This window comes from Sycon ciliatum, chromosome 1 (assembly GCF_964019385.1).
Source record: "Sycon ciliatum chromosome 1, ocSycCili1.1, whole genome shotgun sequence".
NCBI lineage: Eukaryota > Metazoa > Porifera > Calcarea > Leucosolenida > Sycettidae > Sycon > Sycon ciliatum.
Window position 1 is genome coordinate 69659335 of NC_088643.1, and position 27202 is coordinate 69686536.

Sequence of the window (27202 nt, forward strand, 5' to 3'; positions counted from 1 at the left end):
CAAAATTCGCATTGCTGTTGACTGCATCCGCTTTTCCAACTAAACATTGTACTAAAAAAAAACATTAGTCAAAACACCACCCCAGCGGCCAGAGCCAGAGGATAGAATAATGTTTCCACTACAGCAGCCACACGCGCGATCAGCAGGAAGAGTTCAGATGAAGCAAGTTCGTATTGGAAGTAATTACATGTAGTCACAAGTAGTGAGGTGCATGTTACTGAACCATGGCCTCTGCTTTTGTTAGGAGAGCTTTCCTGAGTCTCATTTGCTTATCTCTCTTGCTGTCTGCAAGTACGGCCAGCAACGCTGCCGCAGAAAGCTCGGTGTGTGCTCGTGGAAATGTATCGCGTGGAAATCCGAATGCCAACATAGGCAACAATTGTTCCAACGAGACCCAACATAACGACACAGATAGCGAGCACGCCGACCACGTATCGGTGCACGTTGCGAAATGGGACTTCAAATCAGTCCGCGATCCCTACATTATCGCACTGGTGATGTTTGTGACTGCCATCGTAAAGCTAAGTAAGATTCAATGGCAGGTATTATGTATTTTTGGACGCTGATGATCCGTCAATGAAATGTGAACCTGTTTTAGGAAGCATTAGTAAGACATGTGTTTACTCTGTAAACTGTGCGTGTCATGTCATGTCAATGTACCGCCGGTATGTCGAATGTATATGTATCAGTGATTTACTACCCACAACCTAAATTTTGTATTGGCTACAAAGTGCCGGTAATTAGTCTATGTAACTGCTGACACTCAATAACGATTACTGCTGCAGTTAGAGGACTTGAATTTAATTACTGTATTTTGATTAGAGTGTGCGCTGCGTGTCCACAGTCCAGTGATTACACTATAGAACTAGGCAGTGCAGGATGGGTAAAGAAATTCTGTATGAAGACCATTTTTTGGCATAAGCAATACATGCAGTGATGTTGGAAGTTGCACTTATAAATATAGGCACCGGTGGAGCGGGGATTTCTGCTACATTTGAGCAACTGCATTTGCACACATACTGCATTGGCACTCGTGTAGGCGACTTGGTTCCACACCAGGCTTCAAACAAGACGCCAAACAAGCAGTTCATAGATCTGCCAGTGATGTGTGGCGGTTGCTGCTTGTCGAGAGCAAAGTGAGGCAAATGGAGGCGATACTATGCGTGTAGCGTATTTCCCCGAATATAAGTCGCACCTTCTTACACTAAGCCTCAAGGGCAGCGGAAGGGATGCGACTCTAATCAAGTTTGACACACTGCTTATGTGAATATATGGCTCAAACCTGAAAATGGGGTTGCGACTTACAATCGGGGGAAATGCGGTATGCTCGAGCGAGTGTGTGCATGCGTGACAGGTTATGACCCCCCCCCCCCCCCCATTGTCCTTGATTCTCATGGTGGCTTTTGAAATTTTGATGTACCCATGTGCTGCTTGCTCTAGTCTTTCATTCATCGGAGGCGCTCTCATCTCGCATACCGGAGTCATGGTAAGAAGACAGACTGGCTCCATGGATCGCTTGCCAATTTCTTACTTCAAAATACTAGTACATCTTTGCAATATTCAATAGTATGAGCAGCGTATAGAAAATTAGTAGTACTCTTTACGGTAAAAACCACTTTGATTTTTCGTTTATTGCTCCCATTGGCATTCTTCTATTGAATCTATTTCGAATATGTGCCAACATCCAGTGTGTCACTCTATATTATTATGTCTTTGTTCTGCAGTTTACTCATCGCGTTTGGATTCGTGATTGGCGGTTTGATAAGGTGGGCACCGGGATTGGCAAGCCAACATACTGTAGTAATGGATGCACCTGCGTTTGAAATATTACCACCAGTGATACCGTGCTCACTCGATTAGAAGCCGGGGGCTTCTATTTTTTCAATACCAATTTTGAGGAGGCTTCTATTCAAGAGGGGCTTCTATATGAGAGGGGCTTTTATTGTTTCATTCCATACATTCCATACCAGTATTCCAATCGAATCTCTAAAACTTTCATATTCACAGCAACTCGGCCCCGAGTTAGTTTGCACACACTACGTCGACCAGGACATATACCAATATGAACATGCACGAGATGTTGTCACAGTTTGCACACTTGACCTTCATACATGGCACTACCTGGTCACCCCATGGCACTACCTGGTCACCCCATGCTATGTCACACTAGTCCGGGCTTCTATTCGAGAGGGGCTTGCATTTTTTCAAACAGTCCTCGTAGGAGGGCTATTAGGGGCTATTATTCAAGAGGGGCTTTTATTCGAGAGGGGCTTTTATTCGAGAGGGGCTTCTAATCAAGTAAGTACGGTATATTTGGAAACAAGGAAGCTCTTCAAGGAAACATTTCCTATTTGAATTGACATTGCTCCAACTGCTATAGGGGATTTTCGGCTAGCATCCAATTTTAGCTGCAGCCTCGAATTTGCTGTCAGAGCCTGGTCATCTCGGCTCAGATCTCAGGAGCTTGTATTACTTTGAACTCACCTTCCATGCAGTGTTTGAACTCACCGTCCATGCAGTGTTGTTTCTGTAACTTTTAAAAGCCTTGGTGTGTTACAGCTGCATTACAGGCATTCCACTGGGTATGTCCATTGGACGAAATACAATGTATTGCGTGTATCTTCTTCAGCAGTTTCAATCGCTTCTCTGGTCTGTCTCTCGCATTTCTGCAGCTTGAGTCCTACAGCCAAGGAGCACTTCAAGTTCACGCCAGACATCTTCTTTCACTTTCTGCTGCCACCGTAAGTTCAAGACTGGGACGCGGAGGCAAAATGCAAAGCATACCAGAAACATGTTGGACTGAACTTGGCTGAGGGTGCGCTTTTTGTGCCCAGTCAGCCATGTTATGGCCTCATGGGCATTTACCGGTACCCTGGTATGGGGAACAGACCTGTTAACTTATAGGGGATGGCCCTTATTGCATGGTCCACTAAATGTCAGACTCAGATTGAGAAGAGAGGACCAAAGGTTTACAAGTTGTGCGCCGTTTTTGTCCAACACTAACAATATCAGCATGATGCTGGTGAGTTAGAGCGTGCAACGATTAGCACAACACTGCCTGATGAGATACTGGCATTCAACGACCTGATGCTTAGCTGCAGTTAGCTGCATCACGTCTCGGAATGCACAAATCAACAGCCTGAAAGGGAACTATGGTGTTCGAATACTTATGATCTTTTGTGTGACGGTGTGCACGGGGTGCATGACTGAGTGCCTGGGAAGGTTTAGATAACAAGCCTTCCAACTTGGAAGGTTCAAAGTTAGGAACCAACGTAAGAAAGGGGAAGGTGAGCGCACTCAAGACGAAAACAAGCTAAACATCACAGCAAACTAAGAATGTTAGCTATGACAAGATGATGACAAAATATCACGGCACAGGATGGCCACGGCTCACTTCAAGAACGCAAAACAACGACCACCGAACTTGGGAGGCTCATGTTATCAGAGATAAGCAAAGAGGGGAAGTTACGCGAACACCAAGCAAGAGGGACTGGGCAGCACTATCTCTTCGTACTATACTACATGTAGAATGGAACTTGTGGTGGACTAGCAAACGACAATAACAAGTGGTGTCACACGACGTATGTATCGCCGTATAGATTCTGACGGCTCATCAGGTGTTCAAATCAGACTCGGGTGGAGAGCCAAGGATTAAAATTGACACAACTTGTAAACCTTTGGTCCTCTCTTCTCGCTTCCACTAAATATAGATGCCCCTATTTCCCCTGTCCTGTGGCTGTTTCTTGGTGTAGTATTGTACTGGAAGCTGGCTATCTGATGCACAAACGTTACTTCTTCGGCAATCTTGGCTCAATCTTGATGTATGCCGTTGTGGTAAGTCATGCTACTACAGTTTACTGTTTTAAAAAAAAGGTACTTACTAGTATTATATTTATGCTCTGAAAGGAACTGCTGCATGATCCGCTGATCAGTCTGGGCCTATCCGAGGGCATGTAGCAAGTAACAGTTATACGGACTAAAGCCGAGCCTAGGAATTGTGAAGAGGTGCCCAGTTGGCAGGTCGTAAAGGCTATAATGTAGTACTGTACTGTGACTACTAGTATGCGGAGATAGAGTAGCACTGTTGTAATGCCATTGCTGTGTAGAATCGATTTCCTCGTGCTCGCAACACCAGATTTGAACGGGGCACATCATAATTCTTCAACGTGTAAGCGGTAGCCACGTACTATTCTTATTGCATTCAGTGTTCTTCTTTGCTTGGCTGCGATTGCTCAGGGTACTCTCTGGAACACGTTCAGTGTAGGTAAGTCGATGGTGTTGCTGTCAGTTCCTACAACTTATCAATGGCGCTCTTCCTTACTCTGCCTTGCCCACGTCAAAGCACAACATACACAGGTCAGCAGGTTCTTCTTTACTATTCCTTTTTAGATGAATTCTGGATTTTGCTTCAGGTATTAACTGTGGTCCTTTTTAATCTAGCTGTGTCATACATATGTGCTTACCAATGGTTTCTGTGCTCAGCTCTTGGTCTGTACATGATTTCTGAGCTGGGCGGTGTACACATCAGTGCGCGCTTCTCGTTTGTGGAGTGTATGCTGATGGGAACGATGGTTGCCGCTGTGGACCCGGTTGCAGTGAGTAGTAGCCATGTCCGTGTGCTCGTATTATAATTATTAGGATGACTGCGGTCCGTGCTGTGTGATGATTCTGATGAACCACTGCTCATACTTTCAGGTTCTGTCATGCACATGTTGTGACCCCAGTGCTGGCCTGGTCGCTTACCCTGTTGTGGGTCTTCAGCTCTTAGCACTGAGCACACCTTGGTTCAGTGCACTTACATCTGCCACGAGTCTGCCACAAGTCTGATCAAGATGACTGTGTTGGTTTGGTTCCTCTCCGATGTGCAGGTGCTGGCAATTTTTGATGAAGTCCATGTCAACTTGCTGCTGTACATACTCGTCTTTGGGGAGTCCCTACTCAATGGTAACCACTGTACATGTACTTAGTACTGTCTTGGCCTTGTCACCCGGCAGTCAGTATGTACTGCACCAGAACAGCACCATGTAGTTGTGTAACTTGGCATTTAATTGTAGTACCAGATTGCAGCCTTTTTCCTGTGAAGACAGGGCTACTGATCGCTATTCAAAGGTTTGCCTGTCCTTTGTGTAAGTAAATTGACTACCTTCACATATCAATCACATGCTTTGAAAGTACTTTTACACATGCCTGAGTACCGTTTACGGCTCAGCAGATGTACTACCCAGAGTTGAATGGAGTTGATGGTGTTGGGCAGCACGCTGCATTGAAAATCCAGCATTCCCTGGAGGCATTCTCTGTCACGTACTAAGCAGCACTCGATCTTCTGCTGACGACTCCTCCTTTTTCAGATGCTGTGAGCGTGGTCCTGTATCGCACAGCGGAGACGTTTGTGAAGTTTGAGAACAATGAGCAGGCAATCACGGCTGATCAGGTATGGGCCCGCCCGAGGTGGGTATCACACCCCATACATTACACTGTCGTGGTACTGTTAAAGTAGATAGTATACCATTTTATAGGCAAACGTGGAACCGTGGCTCTCTCCATTGCTGATGCCCCGACAACTCGACCCAGCCGCTGATGACTGCCCTGATTATAGACTCATTGGCAGTACTGGGACTTGATTGGGAACAGTTGGTACTGAGTTATGAGGTGTCGCGAACGTGCATGGACATTCAAGTTCCATTTACTTGAAAAATGTCTGCTAAGGGAGTTCCACTGTACACAGGCAATTCACGGTAATGATGTTATTGCAAGCGATGTAGGTATTTCCACCGTTCTCCTAAATGGCAGGTCAATGTTTAGGCCTGAGAAGGTAGGGCCCGTGTAGTCCTCAAGTCAAGTGACCCGAGTGCATCTCGAGAGACGTGTGTGTGTGTGTGTGTGTGTGTGTGTGTGTGCGTGTGCGCGTGTGCGCGTGTGTGTGTTTTTGAAGCACTGAACTTGTTTCTGCATTGATCGGATATGTCACAAAGTTGCAACAAGTCACATCGCTACATTGGCATGGTTTACTCTTGTTCTCTGTCTTGTGTAACAGATTGTCCTCGCCATTGTGTCATTCTTCACCATAAGCCTGGGAGGCACTCTGATTGGGGTCATTTGGGGTATGGTCGCAAGCTTCATCACCCGCTTCACCGATCATGTGCGAGGTCAGTTTACCATTAACTTGACAGTAGTTATTTGCTGGCAGTTGTCTGCATTCAAAACCCCAAAATTCCGCTTTAATAGGAGTAAGAAACTACCGCAAAGTGCCGTTGATCCGCCGCCTCTCTAATTTCTGCCCCCTGTCGATTTTCTGCCGATGAAGCGACTTCGGCGTGTACAGTCAACTTCGCTAGTAACGACTGCGGATATAGCGACAATTCGCGAATAACGACAGAATTTCCATGCCCAGAGCAAAGTCCCATCCAACTGTAACACATATAATGAGATCAACGGTACTGTACGGTATTCACATCTCTCAATCTAGTGTATAGGAAACTTGTTATCTGTTTTGCCGAGGGCTGACAGATACTGACAAGAAGTGCAATCAATTGTTGCCAGGATTGGGGTCCTTCTATTACAGCTGGTTATCTAAGCTGATATGCTCTCTGATCCGCTAGCTCCCCAGTGACACGGCAGATGTGGGTGCTAGGCTGCATGTACATTGTGCTGTGCACGTTATCTTAATTTAATGTGTGCGGTGTCCGTTTTCGATGGGAATATTGAATGGCTCTGATTCTGAAATTGGTTGATTCTATGCTAAATGTAGTTGATATTCTCTCTTTGCAGCACATTTTCAACGTTTTTGTTTGTTCAGGCTGTGCGCTGTGTAGCGTGCATTCTGGTTGGATTTGCGAATATACATGTGTGTGTGTGTGTGTGTGTGTGTGTGTGTGTGTGTGTGTGTGTGTGTGTGTGTGTGTGTGTGTGTTCGGTACAGTAATCGAAACCCTACTGGTGTTTGTGTGCGGCTACTTGGCGTATCTCTCGGCTGAAGTTTTTCACTTCTCTGGTATCATGAGGTGAGTTCCGCACGTTAGCGGGCCATGAGTAACTCTAGGATGTGTACCATAAATAGCTTGCCAATTGCATCAGTTCAGTACAATACATCATGATTCTGTGACAATGAAAGTAGGAGTCGTCATTTTGCTGCATATGTGGGTGCAGGTTTGTACCGTATTCAGTAATCCGTCCTAGCTTCATGAAGTACCGTAAACGTCCGTAAATGAGTACGTACTTTCTTTTGAATTTAGTGGTCACACCCGTACTAACTCAAATTTTTTGGGTTGGTACTAACTTTCGGACCTGACTTGTGTGTAGTGGAGAAGTCATTTTCATGTGGATATACATGCTAAACACTGCGTGTGCGAACCATACCGGGACATATTTCGGGCAGTATGTATATCGGGCTGAACTTGACTTCAACAGACAGAGTCAAAAGGAAGAAGTTTTTTGTATTTCCAGCAGGTACGTATTTACGGACTCTTACGGTATTAGAACACAGGGCTACAATGTGATGGGAGTAGCAGGGGATGAGGATATGCATGTGGATGGGGTTGTACATGTAGCTGTAAGGCGTACTGATCACCACCATTGCCCTCTAGCGCATGTCAGCCTGGGTACATGCATACACACAGAACAGAGTGCTTGGGTGTACGTAACGGGCACTTTTGTCCTATGAGGCTATGTAGTATGGCTGTACTTCGAAGTAGTGACACAGCACCACCGACAAGCATCAGGAGGAGTGGCAAGTTGCAGGTGTAAGGAAAGAGGTGGCACTGCTTTTATGCAAGAAAATTCCGAAAAGATCAGCAATGAACGTGACTGTCATGTGGTAAGCTAGCAGACCACCTCCCCTATATACTCCTGACCTTGGGTGCCCCCCCCCCCCCCCATGAACTTTCCCATGCCCTTATCACTATGGCACAATATCAATCATAATTAGCATAAAATATCAGTTATGACATCATGCATGACAATTAATGACATCATGCATAATACTCTGTTTAATACCACAGTGCCATATCTTGCGGAGTGGTGATGCGACACTACTTGAATCCGAACGTCAGCGCAAAGTCCCGCACCACCATCAAGTACTGCCTGAAAATGATCAGCTCAGCGTCGGAGACTGTCGTCTTCATGTTTCTGGGCTTTGCGTCCGTCACTGCTGACTTTGAGTGGGACACAGGACTGGTGCTCGGAACGCTTGCATTTGCTCTCATCTTCAGGTTTGTCGGTAAGAACTAAGAAGACCAGCCGACTCACGCAGCTGCTGGGATGGTGTGATCTTGCAGCTTTCCCACACATGTTAGAATACATAACAAGTCCAACGAGTGGTCCAAATCTGACTTCTGCATATAATATTCATCCTTATCCGTGGGTCAAAATATTGACTTCATGCGGCTTGTTCCATGTCCATGTGTCTTTGTTGTTTGCTTCTTTGTAGGGGTGTTTGTGTTGACCTGGATCCTGAACAAGCATCGCATGGAGCGGATAAGCTTTGTCGATCAGTTTGTCATGGTACGTAGCATCAGATGGACTTGTCTTGTCAGCCGAATCCCTGTTTGAGATCAATTATAAAAAATCCGAGGGTTGAAATAGCCACTCCTTATGTTGGCGATCGTTATTTCCAAACAACCATCAACTTCATACCGGTATGATCTGCATTTTAAACAAGCTTGTGAAATCCAGCCAAGCCGTGGTAGGTGGCTGAATTGTGCAGGTGGTCGATGGACAGCCTGCTGAAGGCCTGTCGCCGTTTCTGTGGTACAGTAAGACCACTACATTTAATTCTAACGATTTTGCATATACGCACACAGTCATTTGCCGGTTTTGACGGACAGAATTCGTAAGTATGTCAGCTCGCTAACCAACAAGAATACGGAGATCGCTAACCAACAAGAATACGGAGATCGCTAACCAACAAGAATACGGAGATCGCTAACCAACAAGAATACGGAGATCGCTAACCAACAAGAATACGGAGATCGCTAACCAACAAGAATACGGAGATCGCTAACCAACAAGAATACGGAGATCGCTAACCAACAAGAATACGGAGATCGCTAACCAACAAGAATACGGAGATCGCTAACCAACAAGAATACGGAGATCGCTAACCAACAAGAATACGGAGATCGCTAACCAACAAGAATACGGAGATCGCTAACCAACAAGAATACGGAGATCGCTAACCAACAAGAATACGGAGATCGCTAACCAACAAGAATACGGAGATCGCTAACCAACAAGAATACGGAGATCGCTAACCAACAAGAATACGGAGATCGCTAACCAACAAGAATACGGAGATCGCTAACCAACAAGAATACGGAGATCGCTAACCAACAAGAATACGGAGATCGCTAACTTTAATAATTGACATTTAAAGTATGTGATCTTACAGTAACATTTTGTGATCACATGTCGTTACCAGGGAGTAGTAAAATATTGGTATTTTGCTACTCCCTGGTTGTTACTATTCCCCGTATGTGCAGGGCTACGGTGGCCTGCGTGGTGCCGTGTCATTTTCCCTGGTGCTCTTGCTGGATGAGGAGGTGGTTCCTGGCAAGAACGCCATCTTCACTGCGCTCTTCACACTCATCATGTTCACAGTCTTCATCCAGGTACAGTTGCCAGCACTCAGGTTGCAACTTTGCATGAGGAGAATGCAGCTGATTGCCAAAGGCAGATGGAGAGCTCCGATTCAATACTCCCTCCCCCTGTCTCGTGGCCCGGATAGGGAGGGGGGGGGGGGGGGGGGCTGTAGTTTGTCATAACTGGCCTAATGTGTTGTGCACAGGCATCCGACTGAGTTATGAGGATGGGCAACAGCATCTAGCAGCCTGGCTATAGACCACTTATCGTTAGGTTGCTAAGCACTGACTTGAATCCGGCCAATGTGTTCATGCGTTGATATCCAGTTTTTTTGCTATACAACCACTACATGTATATTGATGTATGGTAGGTTTGGAAGTCAAAACTGGTTCTGCTGTTGATGGCAAAATTGCTTTTCTTGCACCGGTGCTTTTGGTTTAAACAAAACTTAAAAAGAGCTTGGTAAGCTTAAAATAAATAGTTCACGTTGCTCTAGGTTATAGGCCATTCACACGACGTGTAAACACTTGCACATGTGTGACCAAGATAACACTGGCAAACCGTGATCCAGTTCACACGGTGCTGGGCAAAATTCGCAACCGTCAATGTATCCATAGTGACCTCCTGAAAATGCCGGGAAATGTTCAATTTTGAATTTTCCCTTGTTCAAGCACTGCATTTGCAGTACGCACTTTCAACAACCGACACTTTTCCTGGCGTGCAAAGATAATCGCGAGCAAAAGGGCCTCGGCCAAGATAAAAAATCAGTTGCACGCGTGTGTCCAAGTTTATCGTATCCGAGTAAATATCCTTGGAAACGGTACGATAAAAGTAAGTTTGCCCGTCGTGTGAATGGCCTATTAGCAAATCATGACTTTCCATGCACCTATCCTCTGTTGACCTTTGTGTCTCAGGGCACCACCGTTAAGCCACTTGTGCATCGTCTACACGTCAAGACCTATCAGCCGAAGAAGCCCAGCATCAACGAGCAGCTGCACTCCAAGATGATGGATCACATTGTGGCTGGTGTGGAAGAGATCATCGGCCAGCAAGGAGAACAGGTCAGCAGCGTGGCACCCTGATCGGTGTGCAATGAGCGGCTTTACACAGGGATGCGGGTAGTGGGGTCTCGGATCGGCTGGGAGTTTTTAATGCTGTGTGTGTATCTGAGATAGTGGTAGCGACTTCGGCGATGATTACATGGGAAAAGTGGGGAGCAAGCAGTTGTTCATGTGTACAGTATCTGCATATGTATTCTCCGCCCGTTTGGGTTTGTCCCGCTTTCAGGTCATCATCGAATGGTTCTCTTACTACGACAAGCTCTACATTCAGCCCATCCTGTCTCGCTCCGACACTGAAATCGTCGACACGGTTCTGCAGCGTCTGGAAAAGAAATACCACTGCGAGACCACGCACAGACATCTGAATGAGATACGTCAGCGCAGAAGGTAAACACGGATTAGAAAAACTCCTGGTCTGCAACCTACATGTACTTGAAGTAATCTCATTGGTCTCTTGGAGTTTGTCTTGGAGAGATTTGACTGTGCATGGTGTCTCTTCCCATTAGCATAACGGTACTGCTGTAGATATCAACTTCAAACACATGGGGAAGGCCTGCAGTTGACTGTACCTCAAGAATGCTTGTCCTTGTTGGCGTGGACATCCCGTGCGGTGGATGTCTCCAAAGTAGCGGTCAGAAGCAGTTCGGATGAACCTCTTGGAATATGATAATGTTGTGCCCTTCATCAATAGATAGTAGATACCCCGCGGTATATACATTCCTGGATGTATGTATGTATGTATGTATGTATGTATGTATGTATGTATGCACATGTTTGTACCAGTCCCTGTTAGAGTGTGCACGTTGATGTGTATCAGGCTCTCTCAGTCGGTGCTTTCACCTTGTAGAGTGCATGGGGTTGGAGGCTGTATAATAATAAATAAACGGTGGCTATCACAAGCACTCACGGGCTTGATGCCCCATGCAAAGCATGATGTATTCACCCCACCTCTTCCATGTGTCTCATTATTATGAGCTGCTTTTAATAGCCTTTTATGCATAGGCATCAATGCCATGTAAATATGCACAGTATGGTAAAGCTTCCCCTCTGTATCTACTAGGCCTAGCGTCTACCTCTTTCTTGTTTCTTTACGCTTCTAGAATGTCCCAGGATGTGCTTGCAAGTGAAACTGTGTGCGTGCACACGTCGCCGAAGAAGCGACCAGTTGCAGGGGGTATGCCAACTCTGCCATCAGCTCTCTCGTCCGCTAGTCTTAACAAAGGTAATAATACCACGCTTTGCCGCATGCGGATTTTGCAAGTTTTCGTAAAGTTGCTCTAGTCTACGGTGAACCTGACTTCAAGACCATTGCATCCGCATACTAGGTACTAGGTAGTATATACAGCAACACACTGTATTTTAAAAGGCAGGCACCATACGTACCCATATACCATACGTACCCATATACATCAGGCGCTTACAAGTATTACACCACCAACATGTGTGCCGGGAGTACTCAGTGGTGCCTAAACATTCGGATCTGCTGGGTGAATTTCACCCTTGCAGCCTGTCACGCTATCAGAGCCACCCCTGTCTTCTGATCGCAACTGTAGCGGGTAGGGCGGTGCCATCACACAGGAATGCACTTCAAGAACAAACTGTCATGTCACGGTTGGCCTCATAAACACGCTGTCTTTCTGCGTCCTTTTTGCAGATGACGTCAAAGCATCCGTTGGCGACATGCTGGCACCATCCAAGATTCATGTAAGCCATCTTGTGCAAGAAGATACCAAGTTGGACATTTGACTGTATCTGTGCGCTGTGCAAAGTAACATGTGACTGTATTTAGAGATCACAGTACAGTACTACTGTATTCAAGCAGGGACCGTAGAGGTTGCATGATCAGGAAGGCCAAGTCCGGTATGGACTCACCTAGGCGGTTGGCCATGCCCAGCATACGGCAGGCAGCATGGACATCGGAACAAGGGGGGGAGCTGCTGAATTGTGCGGATTTTGTCTGGATTCGGATGGATGCCGAAACCATCGATCACGTGGCCCAGGAATTTGATCGAGGTGGCATGAAACAGGCACTTCTTGCTGTTGAGCGTGACACTGGAGTATTGAAGGCGGGTCAGGGCTGGTCAAAGGTTGTGCGCCTCCTCCTCGAGGGTGGTGCCAAACTAAAGAACGCTGCCCAAAATACATAATTACCCGGGAGGTTGCTGAGCAGACCCAACATTTGCTTTTGAAAGTACGAGCACTCCGGTCACCCAGTCCGGTGCCGAGGAAATGCCAAAGGGAAGCCACGCCTACCGGAATCTGGCGATTGGTGTGAAGAGTGTAGTTAGCAGCTATGATTCCGGTGCAAACAGAATTTGGTGAAACCCACCGCTGTTGACGTCCAGCTTTGAGAACAAATTGGTGTCACCGAGGTGAGCGAGAAGATGGTCCATGGTGGGGAGTATATGCCATTCCCACTTGACTGCTGTGTCGAACCATGTGAAATCGTAACGATGCACACGCCGCTGATTGGCTGTGGCATGACAGAGAGGAGTGTGTGTGAGTGTGTGTGTGTGGGGGGGGGGGGGTAATGTTTCTAGGAATGATAACAGCTAGCAGATAGGCTGCATATACCATACTTTACTGCTGGTTGGCCTTCCTATTCTGTGGTTGTTTTCGTGTTGTAGTGCGATTTTTATGGCTTTGTCGATTTAAAGCATGCATTCTTCTGTTCGTTTTTGTTGTCCGTCTCGTAACACACACAGCCAATGCACAACCTGAAGCGCAACAATGTGGCTGATCAGTTCGACATGGTACGGCTGCGCCTATTGCGCCTCCGGCACATGCAGCAGGGCCATGGCAACGGGCACGCGCACAGTGCCGGCGCGGGCGCATGCTACCGCAGACAGCACTCCTCTTCTTACGAGCAGCAGCGAGGCGTGTCGAGATCGGCCAGCGACCAGGACCTGACCGCGCACACCGTGGACGTGGATCGCCGGCGCGAGGAATGGACGCGACGCCGCTGCATCAGCGAATGCCAGAGCGACATGTACGAAGACATCCAGGATGCGAATGCCGCCTTGGAAGCCGCCCGGCTGGATACATCACCGCCCAAGGATTGGGAAGAGGACATGGACGCCGCTCCCAAGCAGCTAGTGAACTCGCCAAGCTCTGCACAAGACAGCAAGGGCATTCTACGGACCCCGACGACGCCCGAGCAGAGGGAGAAGCAACTCGGTGCGATGCACCAGAAATATCACAGCGATGATTCTGGCCCACGGGTCAGATTCCTACAGGGCGATGTGTCCTCACACCCGAACGAAAACCTTCTCGAGTCCAGTGTCTAATTTTTGAAGCACGCTATGTGCAACGGCTGACATACCGGCAATGAACGGAATATCTGGGTGCATCTCAATTCTGTGTTGGGATAGGAACTTGCACGACTTGTGGATCAAGAGAATTGAGTTGTACATTTATATAATCATACAAAGCAGAACTTTACGTACACTGATGGGCACTTATTTATTGCTTGATGACACGTCATTTACAGACATACTTTTTCATGGCATCAGGTTTTACCACCACTTCTACCCCCCCCCCCCCCCCCCCGGGCCCCCCCCCCCCCTTCCCTCTAGCTCATGTTTTTCAAGTGACACTCTCGTTCAGTGAACAACTCTTCTTGATGACGTATTTGTACCATGGTAAAAAAATTGTCTTAGATCGTTACATGCCCCCCCCCCCCCCCCCCCCGGCCAATAGTATTGGATTGGCATGCAGCTACTTACAAGTACATTTAGCTACACAGAAGTGATTGCCGGTGAATGTTGGTGAGAACACAGGCTTTGAATTGTCTCGCCAAACTCCTTCGCGGTGATGCCAAGGTCTTGCCGCTGGTTGATACCAGCTAGCCATTGCTTGATGAGGGTAAGTTGATGGTCGCGCACACTAACAACGGATTGCGGGTCGTAGATGGACGGGTAAAACAGATCATAAGTATGGCCCATCTCTGCTGCCATAACTACAACACTTGGGCTGAGATCATGATCAGGGGAAAACCCCCTCACCGGGTCATACCCGCCATTGGTGAATGCAATATTCGAACCCGATGAGAGCAGTGGCTCCTGTACGAATGACCGCCACTTTTCCAAGCTGGGACCGATGCCCCACTTCTTCTGGCAGTTCTCCACCGTGCGCGTGAAGTTCACCGGACTTGGGACACTGAATATTCCCTTTCCTCCGATCGGCTGTGGAAAGTCTCGACAGCACACGTACTGGAAAGGCTGGTCCTGTATGCCAACAGGGCTCTCAGTGTGCGGCTGTGAGTGTGATGCTGGCCCAGTTTGCCGCCGCAGGGTGCTTTTCAGCATCGCAGATCTACTGTGACGATGCATATGAGCTGCATGCAGAGGTGCTGGACCATGGAACGGGAAGCATGCCAAGCCACCAGTGGAGTTGTAGATGAGATTCAGGGCAAGAAGGATCTTGTCCTCAGCAGCCGTTGGTATGCAGAGGTGCTGCTGCAGGGAATTGGCAACATGGGTCGGTGGCCATGCGATAGGGTAGTCGAACTGGGCGCCTATGGAGAAGAGATTGCGTGCATAGAACATCAAAATGTACCCGTCGCTTATCGTACCCACTGCCGTGCACAATCTAAGATGGCTCTGTAACGCGCCGCGGCACGACGAATTGAAAATACAAGCCCACAGATGGTCAAAGGTGTATTGGATCTCTCTGCTACACTCTATACGGTCATCGCCAATGGATACGACCGTCTGTTCATACGTCTCTGAAACCAGGTCATACCAGGTGCTGTCGGGAATATTGCCGAATGTGCAAGTTGCCGCGGCCGAGGCTATACTCCCCGTGACGATGTCGGGATGGTGCACTCGCATCAGCATGGACAAGTGACCTCCGTAGCTGCCACCGAACGAGATCACCTTACTCGCACCCAGTCCCGGAATGCTATCCTTGACGTGCTGTATGATTGCCGCGTAATCCGCCAGGGTCTGTTCAATGGCCAGGTACTGAATGTACGGCTGTGCGAACGACCGATTGCCGAACGGCAAGCTAACGCCGAAATATCTGTGTTCCGCCGACACGACGACGGCTCCCAGGGTCTGTGCAAAGTAGGCTAGGCTGAGGTTGGTGGCAGTGTACGAAGACAGTTCGGTCGTCTCCGGCCCGCAGTAGAACAGGAGCGAAGCGCCGTCCGATTTCGATTTGTAGGCGTCGTAGACGAAGAATTTCTGATTGAAGGTGCGCAGGTCGCTGGTGTTGTAGTGGTCGACTCGCTGCTCGAAGAATTGTGGCTGAAGCAGAGGTATATTTCTCAGGCTTGGCGCGCCTATCTGAGGTCGATCTGCATGAACACCAGGGATTGCGTGCTTGGAATCTGATTCTTTTGAATGAAGCGATACAGTCCGACTGGCTGAGCTCGTTGAGGCCAGAACCGAAGTCGCAAGCAACAACAACAACCATTCCAGCAACGATGCGTACGATAATGAAAGATACGCACATCTCTGCGGCTGCTGTCGCCGCTGTTGTTTCCATTCATTCCACATTCCGGTAGCCATGCTTGAAATGGCCCGTGTGACACTCAACTACTAGGTGCTTCGTAGACCATTGCACTAAATAGTAGATGCAAAAGTACGGCGGTAAGAGCAACAATCGCAGCCTGGACAAGTAAAGAAGCAAAGAGGGAGTTGATCGTCGCAAAGTCCTCTCCTTCTTCCCCGCAAAATAGCCTCATACTCATAGGCTCTACGCTGTACGTACTTCATAGGCTAAAACTACGCTGTACGTACAATGTACTTGGACACGAAGTCCGCACTACAAATGTCAATGTAGTGTAGACGCAAGATGATATATGCGCAAGCCTCTCCTTTAGGCTTTAGCCTGTTTACCATGGTTACAGTTTAGGCTTTCATCTCTCCATGATCCATAATTATTTATTATCACCATACCATCCGGCCCGATCAGTGCCAGCGGGGCACTGGTCCAGGAGACGTAAAGTACCATGTATCAAAAAAAAGTATCATGGTAAAGTACCATGATACGACTCCCTGAATAGAACACAATCATGACATGATTGTGTTCTACTTCTACTTTTCTAGTGTTGTATACTATAGTACAACCCGGGTTTGGGATCCACCTAACTCTGCGCCGACATAGCTGGACTCAGTTGTACTAGGGATGGGCAAAAAGGTGTGCAAAACGACTTTTTGTGAGGAGATGGACCCCGGAAAAATAGTTTGGAGCGAAAAAATTACGGCTTCATCGGAAACCGACGGGGGACCCCCTTGGGCCGGAAATTAAATCCCGGTATACCAAGAGTCCATAACCCCCCTGGGTTATGGACTCTTGGGTATACCTATAATTTCCCAACATATATGGCCGATTGGTTTGCAGGCGCGCCTGCGAATCATGATGAGGTTCCGAGTTCGAGACCCGCGCTGGTAGCAGGGATCGTGTAAAAAGACTTTTTACGCGTGTTGAACTGCGCCGACACCCACGGTCGATCAACATGGGTACTCACAGCTCGGAGTGAGGATAACAAGGATGCAGTTTACAGCAATACGGGGTCATGGGCCGTTACACGCCCGATTGGTTGAGAGACTCACCTCCTCTCCCCCTGACTCACTTGCGAGGTCTGCATCTGCCACTATTGGCACTAAGGTGAAAAAGGCATAGTGGTGGCCTGCGGAAGCGAAGGCTAGCTTGTGTGTTTCTGAACATTCAAGTGATGCTAACGCGGATCCCGCGAATATTATAACTATAAGGATCAACCGCACAATGATATTATGTATATGCCAAGTGACCCCCCCCCCCCCCCCCCGGGCTCCGAAGCCAGGCCCGCACAATGTACGTGCCAAGTGCCTCCCCCCCCCCCCGGGCTCCGAAGCCAGACCCGCACAATGTACATGTACGTGCCAAGTGCCTCCCCCCCCCCCCCCCCCCGGGCTCCGATCCCTAATCCGGTGTGACGGGTTCTACCAAGAGTACATAACCCCCCAGAGTGTGCAACGCCGATCCAGCTCTGTGTAGGGTCTTGGTCGAGCGGAATCGGATCTTCTGATGTCATGCGTACACTTCACACCAGCGGAAGGCCGGTCTCGAGGCAGGGCACCATTGTTTTTGATCCAAGAGTACCCGCGACTCCCCGGGTTCCCCTCAGATGTGTACGGTATTATGACGCAAAGATCCGATTCCGCTCGACCAAGACCCTATGCAGAGCTGGATCAGGCGTTGCACACTCTGGGGGGTTATGACTTATGTACTCTTGGTTCTACTCTACATTGTGAATTGAAGGCGATATCACCATGACACACGATGACCACTACTCCAAGCACTAGCACTGCAACAGAGTATGCCGGCTTCATCATCAGGGTCACGAGCCGTGATCTGCGTGAACATGGTGAAGGCCTTTCATTTTTCAACTGAGACTTCACTCGAGATCTACTCCTCGCGAGTCCGGCCTCGGCGCTCTTCACTTCAGATTATTTCATCAGCTGACCTGCTAGATATCTGCGCTCATACTCATAGATCATAGACATAGGTCTACGTGTGCATGCGCACAGCGCTCCTGACACGGTGCTGATAGTGACCAGGTGACAAGTGACGACCACGCTACATGTCCGATCCCGATGCAAGCATTCATTTTCACTTTGTGTCGCTGCGCTTCAATTTTGTTGTTCCGTTGTTTTCGGTCTGCGTCCGATATTCCATTACAGACCGCATGTCGGAGCTTTTCCTGTCTTTCCTAACTGCAGAAGAGATTATTAGTAGCTGTTGTTTGTGCTCTGCAAGTAGCACAAACTGGGATCAGATCGCGTTCGCTATTTTCCGCACTACAGCGGTACGCTCGTCATCTGAAAACTGAATGGCAGAACGCGTTCCTGCCCTCAGCTCACCTGGTCAGGATGATCCAGTGCAAAGTGACATTGACAGTGACAGTGGCAGCGGCAGCAGCATCAGTCCAGGCAATCATCCGGGATTGCCGTCGCTCACACCGTCGTGTTCAGACCTTTCACCAGCCTCTTTGCCCAACACTGAAAATGACAAGAGCTTGGCCGAATTGGCCGACGTTGCGGAAATGTCCCTTGTTTCTCCCAACCGCGCTGTTGCTACCGGCTCGGCAGCTGGTGAGTTTAAAACCGAATATTTCATTTCTTTGTTGCGCTTTCAAAATCCTCCGGGGAAGGGGGGGGGGGGGGGGGGCAGTGTCATGCATGATTGAATCCAGGACATGATCAGTCCGACTGCAAGGTTATTATTCTACTCGTATACAATGTCAGTCTGTGATATGACATTAAATCATCCGTGGTCAGATGTGCACTGGGGTACAAGCTATCCCCCCTCCCCTCCCTCGCTCTTGGAGTGAAACGACATAATTACTCAGTTTGCACTTGTTTACATGCAATGAACGTTTGGCCGGCCTCTGTGGAAGTTAGGGGTCGTCCATAATTATCGAACTTTTTTCACAAAACGAAATAATTTCGTTATGGGGTGGGAGGGGGTTGACCAATTTCGTTTCAGAAAACATTGATACATGTGCATGCCCATAGGAGCAGTTACACACTTGCAACTTTTGTTGTATTATGCATGCATATGTCAAACTTTGTTTACGTTCTGAGGGGGAGGGAGGGAGGGGTTGGGTCTAAACTAAAATAATTCGTTTGGTGAAAAACGTTCGATAATTACGGACGGCCCCTTATGCAATTAAATCATCAGTTGAGATGCTGTGCACAGAATGGCGAAGTCGCGGACTCCCGGCACAGCGTTGCACTTGCACTAGTGACTCGCTTTTGCATACTTCACACCCATTACAAAATCCACTGACTTCCGCTGTATGCTTAGCACCCATTAGAACATCCACCCATAAAATCATTCGCATAACCTCCATAGGCCAAAGGTATGATTCGATTCTCGTTATAATTTTATATTAATGAAGTTTTCAACATACATGTAGTAGTAGCACCTCCAAAGAGCAGGTCACTTCTTCAGCAAGTTACAGCAATGAGAAGGTCTTCTAGTGAAATGTGGCGGGTGTACAGGTCACCTTTGTGAGGTCCGGATATTTCCAATGGAAAGGAATCCGATATCATTATAATTATAATTTATATTTGAGGCTTGGGGGAGAAAACAGTGATGCAAACATTGGCTCTCTCCTATCAAGGGTTCTAGATGTATGCTGCTTAAAGTGCTAGAAATAGTTCCATATTAAATACTGTAAAACCGGGGATTTTCGGTTTCCCCCAAAATCAACAGTTTGGTAGCACGAAAATTTCGGTAAACCAGTTTTCCAGATCCGAAAATTCATTTTGCGCACTGTGTTGCATGGCAAGGTTGAATTTCAGGTCGCGTTATATTTTCGTTAAAAATCGCCTGTACCTCGCGGAATAGCGCGAGCTCCAATGTGGAGAGCAAACCCCTGTTAGTACTGAAGTTACCGAAAATAAATCTCTACCGAAATTTTCCGGTTTTACAGCAAGAGAAAAAGGCATTTTGAACATACCCAAAACCCGATGACGGCATAACTGACTCCTTCTTTCACAGCTGCCTCATCTACCAAACCGATTGGCATGGCTGTAGCTTTCCGTATTTCAAACTCGGCCTGTTTTATTTTCCCACTGGCAAGCCTTTACCTTATGACTAGGAACAGCACAGGATTTAGGCAGCACTTCAACATCTACAATATTCTTGGTATATAAAGTAATGACACCCGTGACGCCAAGCACTGACCCGCGTGTATGTGTCGTCCGCTGGCACTGGTGAGTCGCGCAGGCTATCGGCGTGCTCAACAGTCCGACGGTCGATCAGGCCCTTCGCCCGTTTCACGCATGCTGTCGATGGTGCTACGGGGCGCAGCCTTCTCAGTAACCAGGTGAAGCCGGGCATTTTGGTAGATGTCAAATGGTTTCCTTGGCTACCAAAGGAGGCAGATCCAGCATGCAGGGCACAAACCTGCTTTTGTGGATCTCTGCCACGACCTATCATACGTGACATACTGAAAACTGATTGGCAGTTCACGCCCGGCCATTTCACTATATAACTTTCTCTTCCTTTCTACAGATGTAGTTTCTACTCATGCCAGGATGATATTCTAGGGCAAAGCCTTTGATTTGAGCCGTAAAAGAACAAAAATCAGAGCAATACTATGATGTTGAAAATGTGTGTGTGTGTGTGTTTGTGTGTGTGTGCGTGTGTGTGTGTGTGTGTGTGTGGTACATGGTGTGTGTGTGTGTGTGTGTGTGTGTGTGTGTGTGTGTGTGTGTGTGTGTGTGTGTGTGTGTGTGTGTGTGTGTGTGTGTGTACACATGGCTCTATGTGTACTGCAGGGAAGGTGATGAAATCGAGAACGGAGAAAGGCGAGAAACGAGAACTGTTCTTGCCGTTTCTTATCCGGAAGCTTGATGAAGGCAGTACCACAGGTCTCTCCTGGGTGGATAAGGAGGAACATATAATGAGAATCCGCTGGGTGCACATGAAGAGTAATGATTACGTTGAGGAGAACGATGCATCTGTGTTTAGGGATTGGGCCATCAACACAGGGAAGTATTGTGCCAACAAAAACGAGCCGTCGAGGTGGAAGATCAACTTCCGCAGCGCTCTAAATACGATGCGTGAATCGCTACAAGAGCTCAAGAGGAACGATATCGCCAGGTTGTTTCTAGCCAAGACACAGCATGTCCCGCAGTGGTTAAGTGCACGTGACTATCGCTATTTCCGCATCTTCGAGGGCGCGTGTGGTCGTCGCACCAAGCAAACACTTGGGTTTGCAAGTGCAAGCACAGCGTTCTCGCCCAGGACTGCAAGCACTGCAGGTGAGGTTCTACAGCGCTGGAAACTGAAATCCGACCCCTAACAATGCGTTCACATTCTGGCGATCTCTATTTCGTAGTTTTGCCCTCCCGTGCACATGTTGGGTCTTTGCGATGTGAGCGCAACGCTCAGGGGTCGGATTTCAGTTGCCAGCAGCACTGTACAATCATGTACATGTACATGCACCCCTGCTCCTGATCAATATATTTAGGATAAAGTGCAGTGCCACTGTAGTCACTCTGTTGCTGTCGCGTGACTGCTTGTGCCGATTTGGCCCAAGGCAAGGCCCCCGGTGGTGAGTTTCGAACAGGTTTCGGCACATGAGACTGAAGTGGAGCAGAATTTGAGTACATGACGTACTGTGCGGTTTGCCTTTTAGTAGCTGAAAGTCCTGCGCAAGCTTTTGTGCACTTTTCCTGTCCTGATGCGTGATTTAAGTGTGTGTGTGTGTGCATGTGTGTGTGTGTGTGTGTGTGTGTGTGTGTGTGTGTGTGTGTGTGTGTGTGTGTGTGCGCGCGCGCGCGCGTGTGTGTGTGTGTGTGTGTGTGTGTTGTGTGTGTATGCTTAGCCATGTCTTCCCGGCTTGTCATGGATGTACCTGGTGCTGGAAGAGCCCTGTCACCTCAAGCCACTCTAGACAACGGAGTCCGACAACAACAGGGCAAGTTACATGGATCGGCGTTCAAGCCCTACAGAAACGGAAGTGGCGTGAAGAGAAGTACGTACTCATACCGAATATTTTATCGTGTAACAATTCACACAGTCATGTAGTGTCCTAAAGTCTTGTTCTTGGCATAGCTGTGATCTAGCACTTCTTGCTGATGTAACGGCAATACGCACACGCGCACACACACACACACACACACACACACACACACACACACACACACACACACACACACACACATACATACGCACACGCGTGCGCACACACACACACCTTGACCTTGCCTATTGCGTAGCAATGATAGCGCATTGTTATTTCTCCAGTCCACGACAGAATGACTGATGGCGTTTCAGGTCGCCGCTTTGACGGAACATGCGGCCGCAGGCGCAACCGTAGCCAGCAGCAGAGGGTGCCGTGGGTGGTCGACGGGCAATGGCACGCCACTCCGGACGGTTCTGGGCTGCATCGTACCATTCACATGTTGGTACCAGTGGCTCAACCGACGCAAAGTATTACACTGATGACGTCAACAGTTACCTATTTACAACTTCCATCCGATATGCCACCGCCCCCGCTGTGCAGCATCGGATGGTTCCGTGGTATTCAGTAAAAATAAAAAATAAAAACACCCAACAACAACTAACTGTACACGGTCCTGGTTAACAAGAGGGACTGGGATAGGTGTTCCCCGCTACAGTCACTTGAAACATTTGTTTGTGATGTGCACTGTGCTTTGGGATGATGTGTATCAATAGAACACGCTGGAGAGGAGTCTTCTCTCGTTGACCACCACCGTGTCACCAACAGTTCATCGACGGTCACTGAAAGCGAGCAAGCCTGGAACCACAACGAACCTGATCTCCAGCACGCTACATTGCAAGTAGTAGAAACGGGCGGTGAACTGAAGATGGAGCACAGAAAGTACGTGTACGTTGTATTACTGTAATTTTAGAAGGGTTGTGAAAACTTCAAATTCCGCAACGCCGTACTTTGTATTAGGCATTTCTCCTCTTTTCTTTGTCTGCCAGAGCAACTCAGTTTTCTCCTTCCTTTATCTTGGTCGGGGTCTCTCATAAGGAAGCATAATCTGTAAAACAAAATGAAGAAAAACCAACAAAACTGGCAATAAACCTACACCTCACCTCCCCCTTCCACATAGCTAAGTATGGACCCTCCTTCTCGACTACATCCTCCTCCTTCTCCTCCTCCTCCTCCTCATTATTCTAAAACATAGACGCTCAACATCCAGCCTTCTATGGATGCGATGAATAGTATTTCCGGTGGCCATGATGTAATCCTGGCACCCCGGCGATTGGACACGCGACTAGGAAACCCTCTGTCTCAGGATGCAGTGTGTGAGACATAGCACAGGAAAATTATAGTTGTGTATAGTCGCTGCATATCAAGTACATGTGCACTGTCACTGTGGGTGCAGTACATGTATCAGCTATGTGGAGGCATTGCCTAGAGCTTTTTCCGATACGTACCATTATTGGTTCCTACTGTATGTCTGTGCTACACCATGGCCTTATATTCAAAACACCGCTGCTTACCTAGCTATTTTAGATGCACTGCGTCATTACGTAAAAGTCAAAGTCCACACAGAAATTTCAAGCTATATCCACGTGTCTACCCTTTCTGCTGGGCTGGAAGTGTGTTAGTATATATATAATCTTTGAGGGTAAAGTCAAAATTTCATGCCAAATATTTCGGATGCCTCGAAGTGGCAAAGCTTACAGATTTTGAAGGCATTTTGCGTATGTGGAACTTAAAGGGACACTCCGGGAATTTTTTCGGTGGTGTGTTCTCTTCATGGGGGTCCTATATGGCCCCCAAGGAATGGGGAATCGCGAAAACTAGACCCAAAAAGTCGATATATGAAGCCAGGGATCTAGGGAGGGCCAAGTTCGTCTCCTCTTTTGATGGTTTTGATGACGTCACTTGTGATTAGTATTCAAATTCTCTGCATTTGAAGATCTTAGTTGTTTGAATTTTCTGGTGATGAAGAACGATGTTTGGTCGACATTCCCAAGCTTCACAACTGCGGACGTACTCTAAGGAACCTGAAGGACCCCCTGAGGTGCCCCTGGTAGAAGCGCAGCCTGATGAGGGCCAGGAGATTGGAGCGGACGACTTCACTGGTCCGAGTACGAGGATCCCGAAATTCTCTATACGCCGTGAGGCATATGGTCAGAACAGTTTTGTTTAGACAAGCTGACGCGAAGTCGGGGTGATGTGTAACGCATGTCAAAGGGCTGTCAATGCTAACAGCTGCAGCGCTCTCTCGACAGCGAAGGTAATCGACTGCCCTCTGCATCACCCCACATTTCTGGCAAGAACACCAATCGTTATTTCCTTGTCGACCAGTGAAGTCGTCCGCTCCAATTTCCTGGCCCTCACCAGGCTGCGCTTCTACCAGGGGCACCTCAGGAGGTCCTTCAGGTCCCTTAGAGTATGGTTGCAGTTGTGAAGCTTGGGAATGTTGACCAAACATCGTTCTTCATCATCAGATAATTCAAACAACTAAGATCTTCAAATGCAGAGAATTTGAATACTAATCACACGTGACGTCATCAAAACCATCAAAAGAGGAGACAAACTTGGCCCTCTACTCCCTGGCTTCATAATTTATATCGACTTTTTGGGTCTAGTTTTCGCGATTCCCCATTCCTTGGGGGCCATATCAGGCCCCCATGAAGAGAACACACCACCGAAAAAATCCCCGGAGTGCCCCTTTAAAGGAAACTCAGGTGACAGACCAAAGAAGCAGGTACAGCAGTGTGCAGGAATTTTGATTGTGTATGGCCACTAATAATAATAATGGCCACTGATTCGTTTTAAAGCATCTCTTCTGTTTTCTTCGGATAGCGATCACTCTACCCGGAACTCGCCACTTCATCAGTCTAGCAGAGGAACAGGGGTGTACCACGACCAGGCAATTAAGATGAGAGATGAAGAACACATGGACAGGTTAGCCAACCTACTTGAGAATAATTTAGAAAAGAAGAAGATAGCAGTTCAAAGTTTGGATTGTGCTGTTAGATCTTGTAGGTACATGTGTTGTGAGTAGTGTAGCTGCATGCTGTCGGCACGTGTTTGCCTGGATACGGGATACTGCTAAGATTACGTGTCCGTGCCTGGGTTCGTGCCTGGGTCCGTTTTTGGTGATAACTCGTGGCCCTGCGCCGTTTTCCCAGTCTTCCGTTTTTGGCTGTAGTCGTCGCAGCTCCTCGTGCTAGATCCGTAATTATTCTCTCTCTCGTGGTTTCTGCCTTTTTAGTACTCTTGTCGTTTCACCCTGTACCTTTCCTTTGTCCCCTTATCCGTAATAAGAGGCCAAGTAAGAATACGTGTTTACCCGAACATTCAAGGTGCTCTGTGTTGACTGGTCACGGGGGGGGGCTCTGTCTGACTACACATGCACATTGCGCTTGTTTTCGTTCACATGATCGGTATGTTTTCTAGTACAAGTCTGTCTTGTATGGAGCCGCGTATCCAACCATAGATGGCTGTGGGCTTCTCGCATTTTAGCATCATCCTTCATGTCCTCGTTTCCTTCATACTTGCATTTCGGTTCTTGCGGAAGAAGGTTGCGAAATAAAAAATTGTATTTCTGCACAATGTCTTTCAGCTGACTGACTTTTCCTCTCTTTTTTCTCTTTCCTTTTGTCTTCGAAGATCGAGGGAAGGTGAAGACATGGAACAGACCGTGGACATGTTGAAACTCAAAGTAAACAACCTCTGCACAATAGTGCACACCCTGCACGGCAGAATAGCAGAGCTAGAGAGCAGGCTGCAGCATCGTCACTAGCACCTCGGTATGGACAGCGGCCTAAACGGGACGCTGTGGTTGACCAGGCTGTATCTTCAGTGACAGATGGCCGGCCTCAGTTACCATGCAGCAATGCAGACAGTGGTGCAATACGTCATCAGTGGCATAGTGCTCTGTAATGGCCCGTGAAAAGAGTGCCGCAGTCCTCGTCAGTTGAAAACAATGAAAAGAGCAATGTTCGTGCAATCATACAAGTAATAACATACCGTATGATTGCTTGACAACATCACAACAACTTTTAATTAATTTAAAGTCTTGATTCCCGTTGTCTCGCATTGTTCATTTCCACTTCTCAGCCTTGACCCCGCCATTTCTCCCAATGTGCACCAGGCCAGGGGTGCCACTGATCATTGTATGAAAATTGAAAAGTAATCATTTCAATTCTCAAGTTGATTTGGCAGTCTGGTCGCAGTTTTCCACCTGATAGCCATGATCACATGCTTGAGCTCTCGTACGCTTGCATTGCCTTCTCGGGCTACTATTGTAGCACTGTCAGAGGTTCGCGGAGGACGGACATGATGACGTAATTTTTTGAGAGCTGGACTTGCTGGCTATGTTCATACTTCTGCCGCAGGCGGCTGAGTCAGCTCTATTGCCCCCCCCCCCCCCCCCCCCCCCGCCTTCCCGATTGTTTCTCTTCTGAAGATGCACCCGTGACTTGAAATCTTCCTGGTGACACTGGTCATCTTCTCACAGCTACAGTCTAGATTGTCTGTTCCTGTGGTTACGTCTTGGCTTACCGGTATGAATATTTGAAATACTGCAAAACAACATCACGTGCATGGTTTGAATTGTGTGGGTGCAATGCCATCGGTTTCTTGCTGTTCCCCGGTTGTGAGGGAATTGGTGGGAAACGCCGATTGTGAAGCGCGAACAGAGTCATACCATGGCTCTCGCATGTGTACGTGTGCTGCCGAACCCGGAGACTCAGAATCATGGGTGAATAATACCCAGGGCCAATTGGTCTAAACACATCCTTGCAGCTGTGTTGGGATACATAGTGGTACAGTACTACTACTAGTGGACTCGGATGGAGAGCCAAGTTTATACAAAGAGAAAGGAGTCAAGGAACTACAAGTAACTTAGTTACGCTATACTGTCCACTAACGCCAGTTAGTTGTAGAACGTCAGTACCGTCGGTCAGTGTCGTGCAATGTTATCGCATGAGCTGATTATTTAGTAACTGGTGGTGTTAGTGGACAGTATAGCGTAACTTACTTCAGTACTTGTAGTTCCTTGGTCCTTTCTCTTTGTATACAGTACTAGTATAATTTTTATAAATTTTAAATTACTAACAAGAACCCA

The 27202-nt window shown here is 47.8% G+C and overlaps 3 protein-coding genes across 6 annotated transcripts; 2 read left to right on the forward strand and 1 right to left on the reverse strand.

Annotated features, from left to right (window-relative positions):
• The first annotated feature begins 79 nt into the window (after window positions 1-79).
• LOC135805151 (Na(+)/H(+) exchanger beta-like) lies at window positions 80-14411 on the forward strand. Its single transcript, XM_065319150.1, has 19 exons — window positions 80-525; window positions 1441-1486; window positions 1725-1766; window positions 2673-2741; window positions 3753-3834; window positions 4237-4264; window positions 4483-4595; window positions 4869-4944; window positions 5349-5431; window positions 6035-6146; window positions 6920-7001; window positions 7998-8215; window positions 8426-8499; window positions 9477-9605; window positions 10491-10637; window positions 10864-11024; window positions 11738-11859; window positions 12292-12341; window positions 13343-14411. The coding sequence occupies exons 1-19, from the start codon at window positions 225-227 to the stop codon at window positions 13922-13924; spliced, it is 2517 nt and encodes an 838-aa protein (XP_065175222.1). The 5' UTR covers window positions 80-224; the 3' UTR covers window positions 13925-14411.
• LOC135805152 (dipeptidyl peptidase 2-like) lies at window positions 14375-16405 on the reverse strand. The gene has a single exon (XM_065319151.1). The coding sequence runs from the start codon at window positions 16148-16150 to the stop codon at window positions 14375-14377; it is 1776 nt and encodes a 591-aa protein (XP_065175223.1). The 5' UTR covers window positions 16151-16405.
• A 1477-nt stretch (window positions 16406-17882) lies between these two features.
• LOC135805154 (interferon regulatory factor 8-like) lies at window positions 17883-26668 on the forward strand. Of its 4 annotated transcripts, none has more exons than XM_065319154.1 (6): window positions 17883-18718; window positions 20915-21400; window positions 21967-22116; window positions 22821-22992; window positions 24934-25035; window positions 25744-26668. In XM_065319154.1, exons 1-6 carry the CDS (start codon window positions 18457-18459, stop codon window positions 25874-25876), a joined length of 1305 nt encoding a protein of 434 aa, XP_065175226.1. In that variant the 5' UTR covers window positions 17883-18456; the 3' UTR covers window positions 25877-26668. The 4 variants fall into 4 exon arrangements, with proteins under 4 accessions (XP_065175226.1, XP_065175227.1, XP_065175228.1 ...); XM_065319155.1 differs by having other exon boundaries at window positions 22821-22986; XM_065319156.1 differs by lacking the exon at window positions 24934-25035.
• Window positions 26669-27202: the final 534 nt, after the last annotated feature.

Bases quoted from the DNA above. Each gene is read 5' to 3' on its own strand.
- LOC135805151 (XM_065319150.1), top strand. From the start codon at position 225: ATGGCCTCTGCTTTTGTTAGGAGAGCTTTCCTGAGTCTCATTTGCTTA. The intron at 1,767-2,672 runs GTGGGCACCGGG...GCATTTCTGCAG, and splicing joins GTGATTGGCGGTTTGATAAG to CTTGAGTCCTACAGCCAAGG. The intron at 12,342-13,342 runs GTAAGCCATCTT...TAACACACACAG, and splicing joins TGGCACCATCCAAGATTCAT to CCAATGCACAACCTGAAGCG.
- LOC135805152 (XM_065319151.1), bottom strand. From the start codon at position 16,150: ATGGCTACCGGAATGTGGAATGAATGGAAACAACAGCGGCGACAGCAG.
- LOC135805154 (XM_065319154.1), top strand. From the start codon at position 18,457: ATGGCAGAACGCGTTCCTGCCCTCAGCTCACCTGGTCAGGATGATCCA. The intron at 18,719-20,914 runs GTGAGTTTAAAA...TGTGTACTGCAG, and splicing joins TGCTACCGGCTCGGCAGCTG to GGAAGGTGATGAAATCGAGA. The intron at 22,993-24,933 runs GTACGTTGTATT...TTCTTCGGATAG, and splicing joins ATGGAGCACAGAAAGTACGT to CGATCACTCTACCCGGAACT.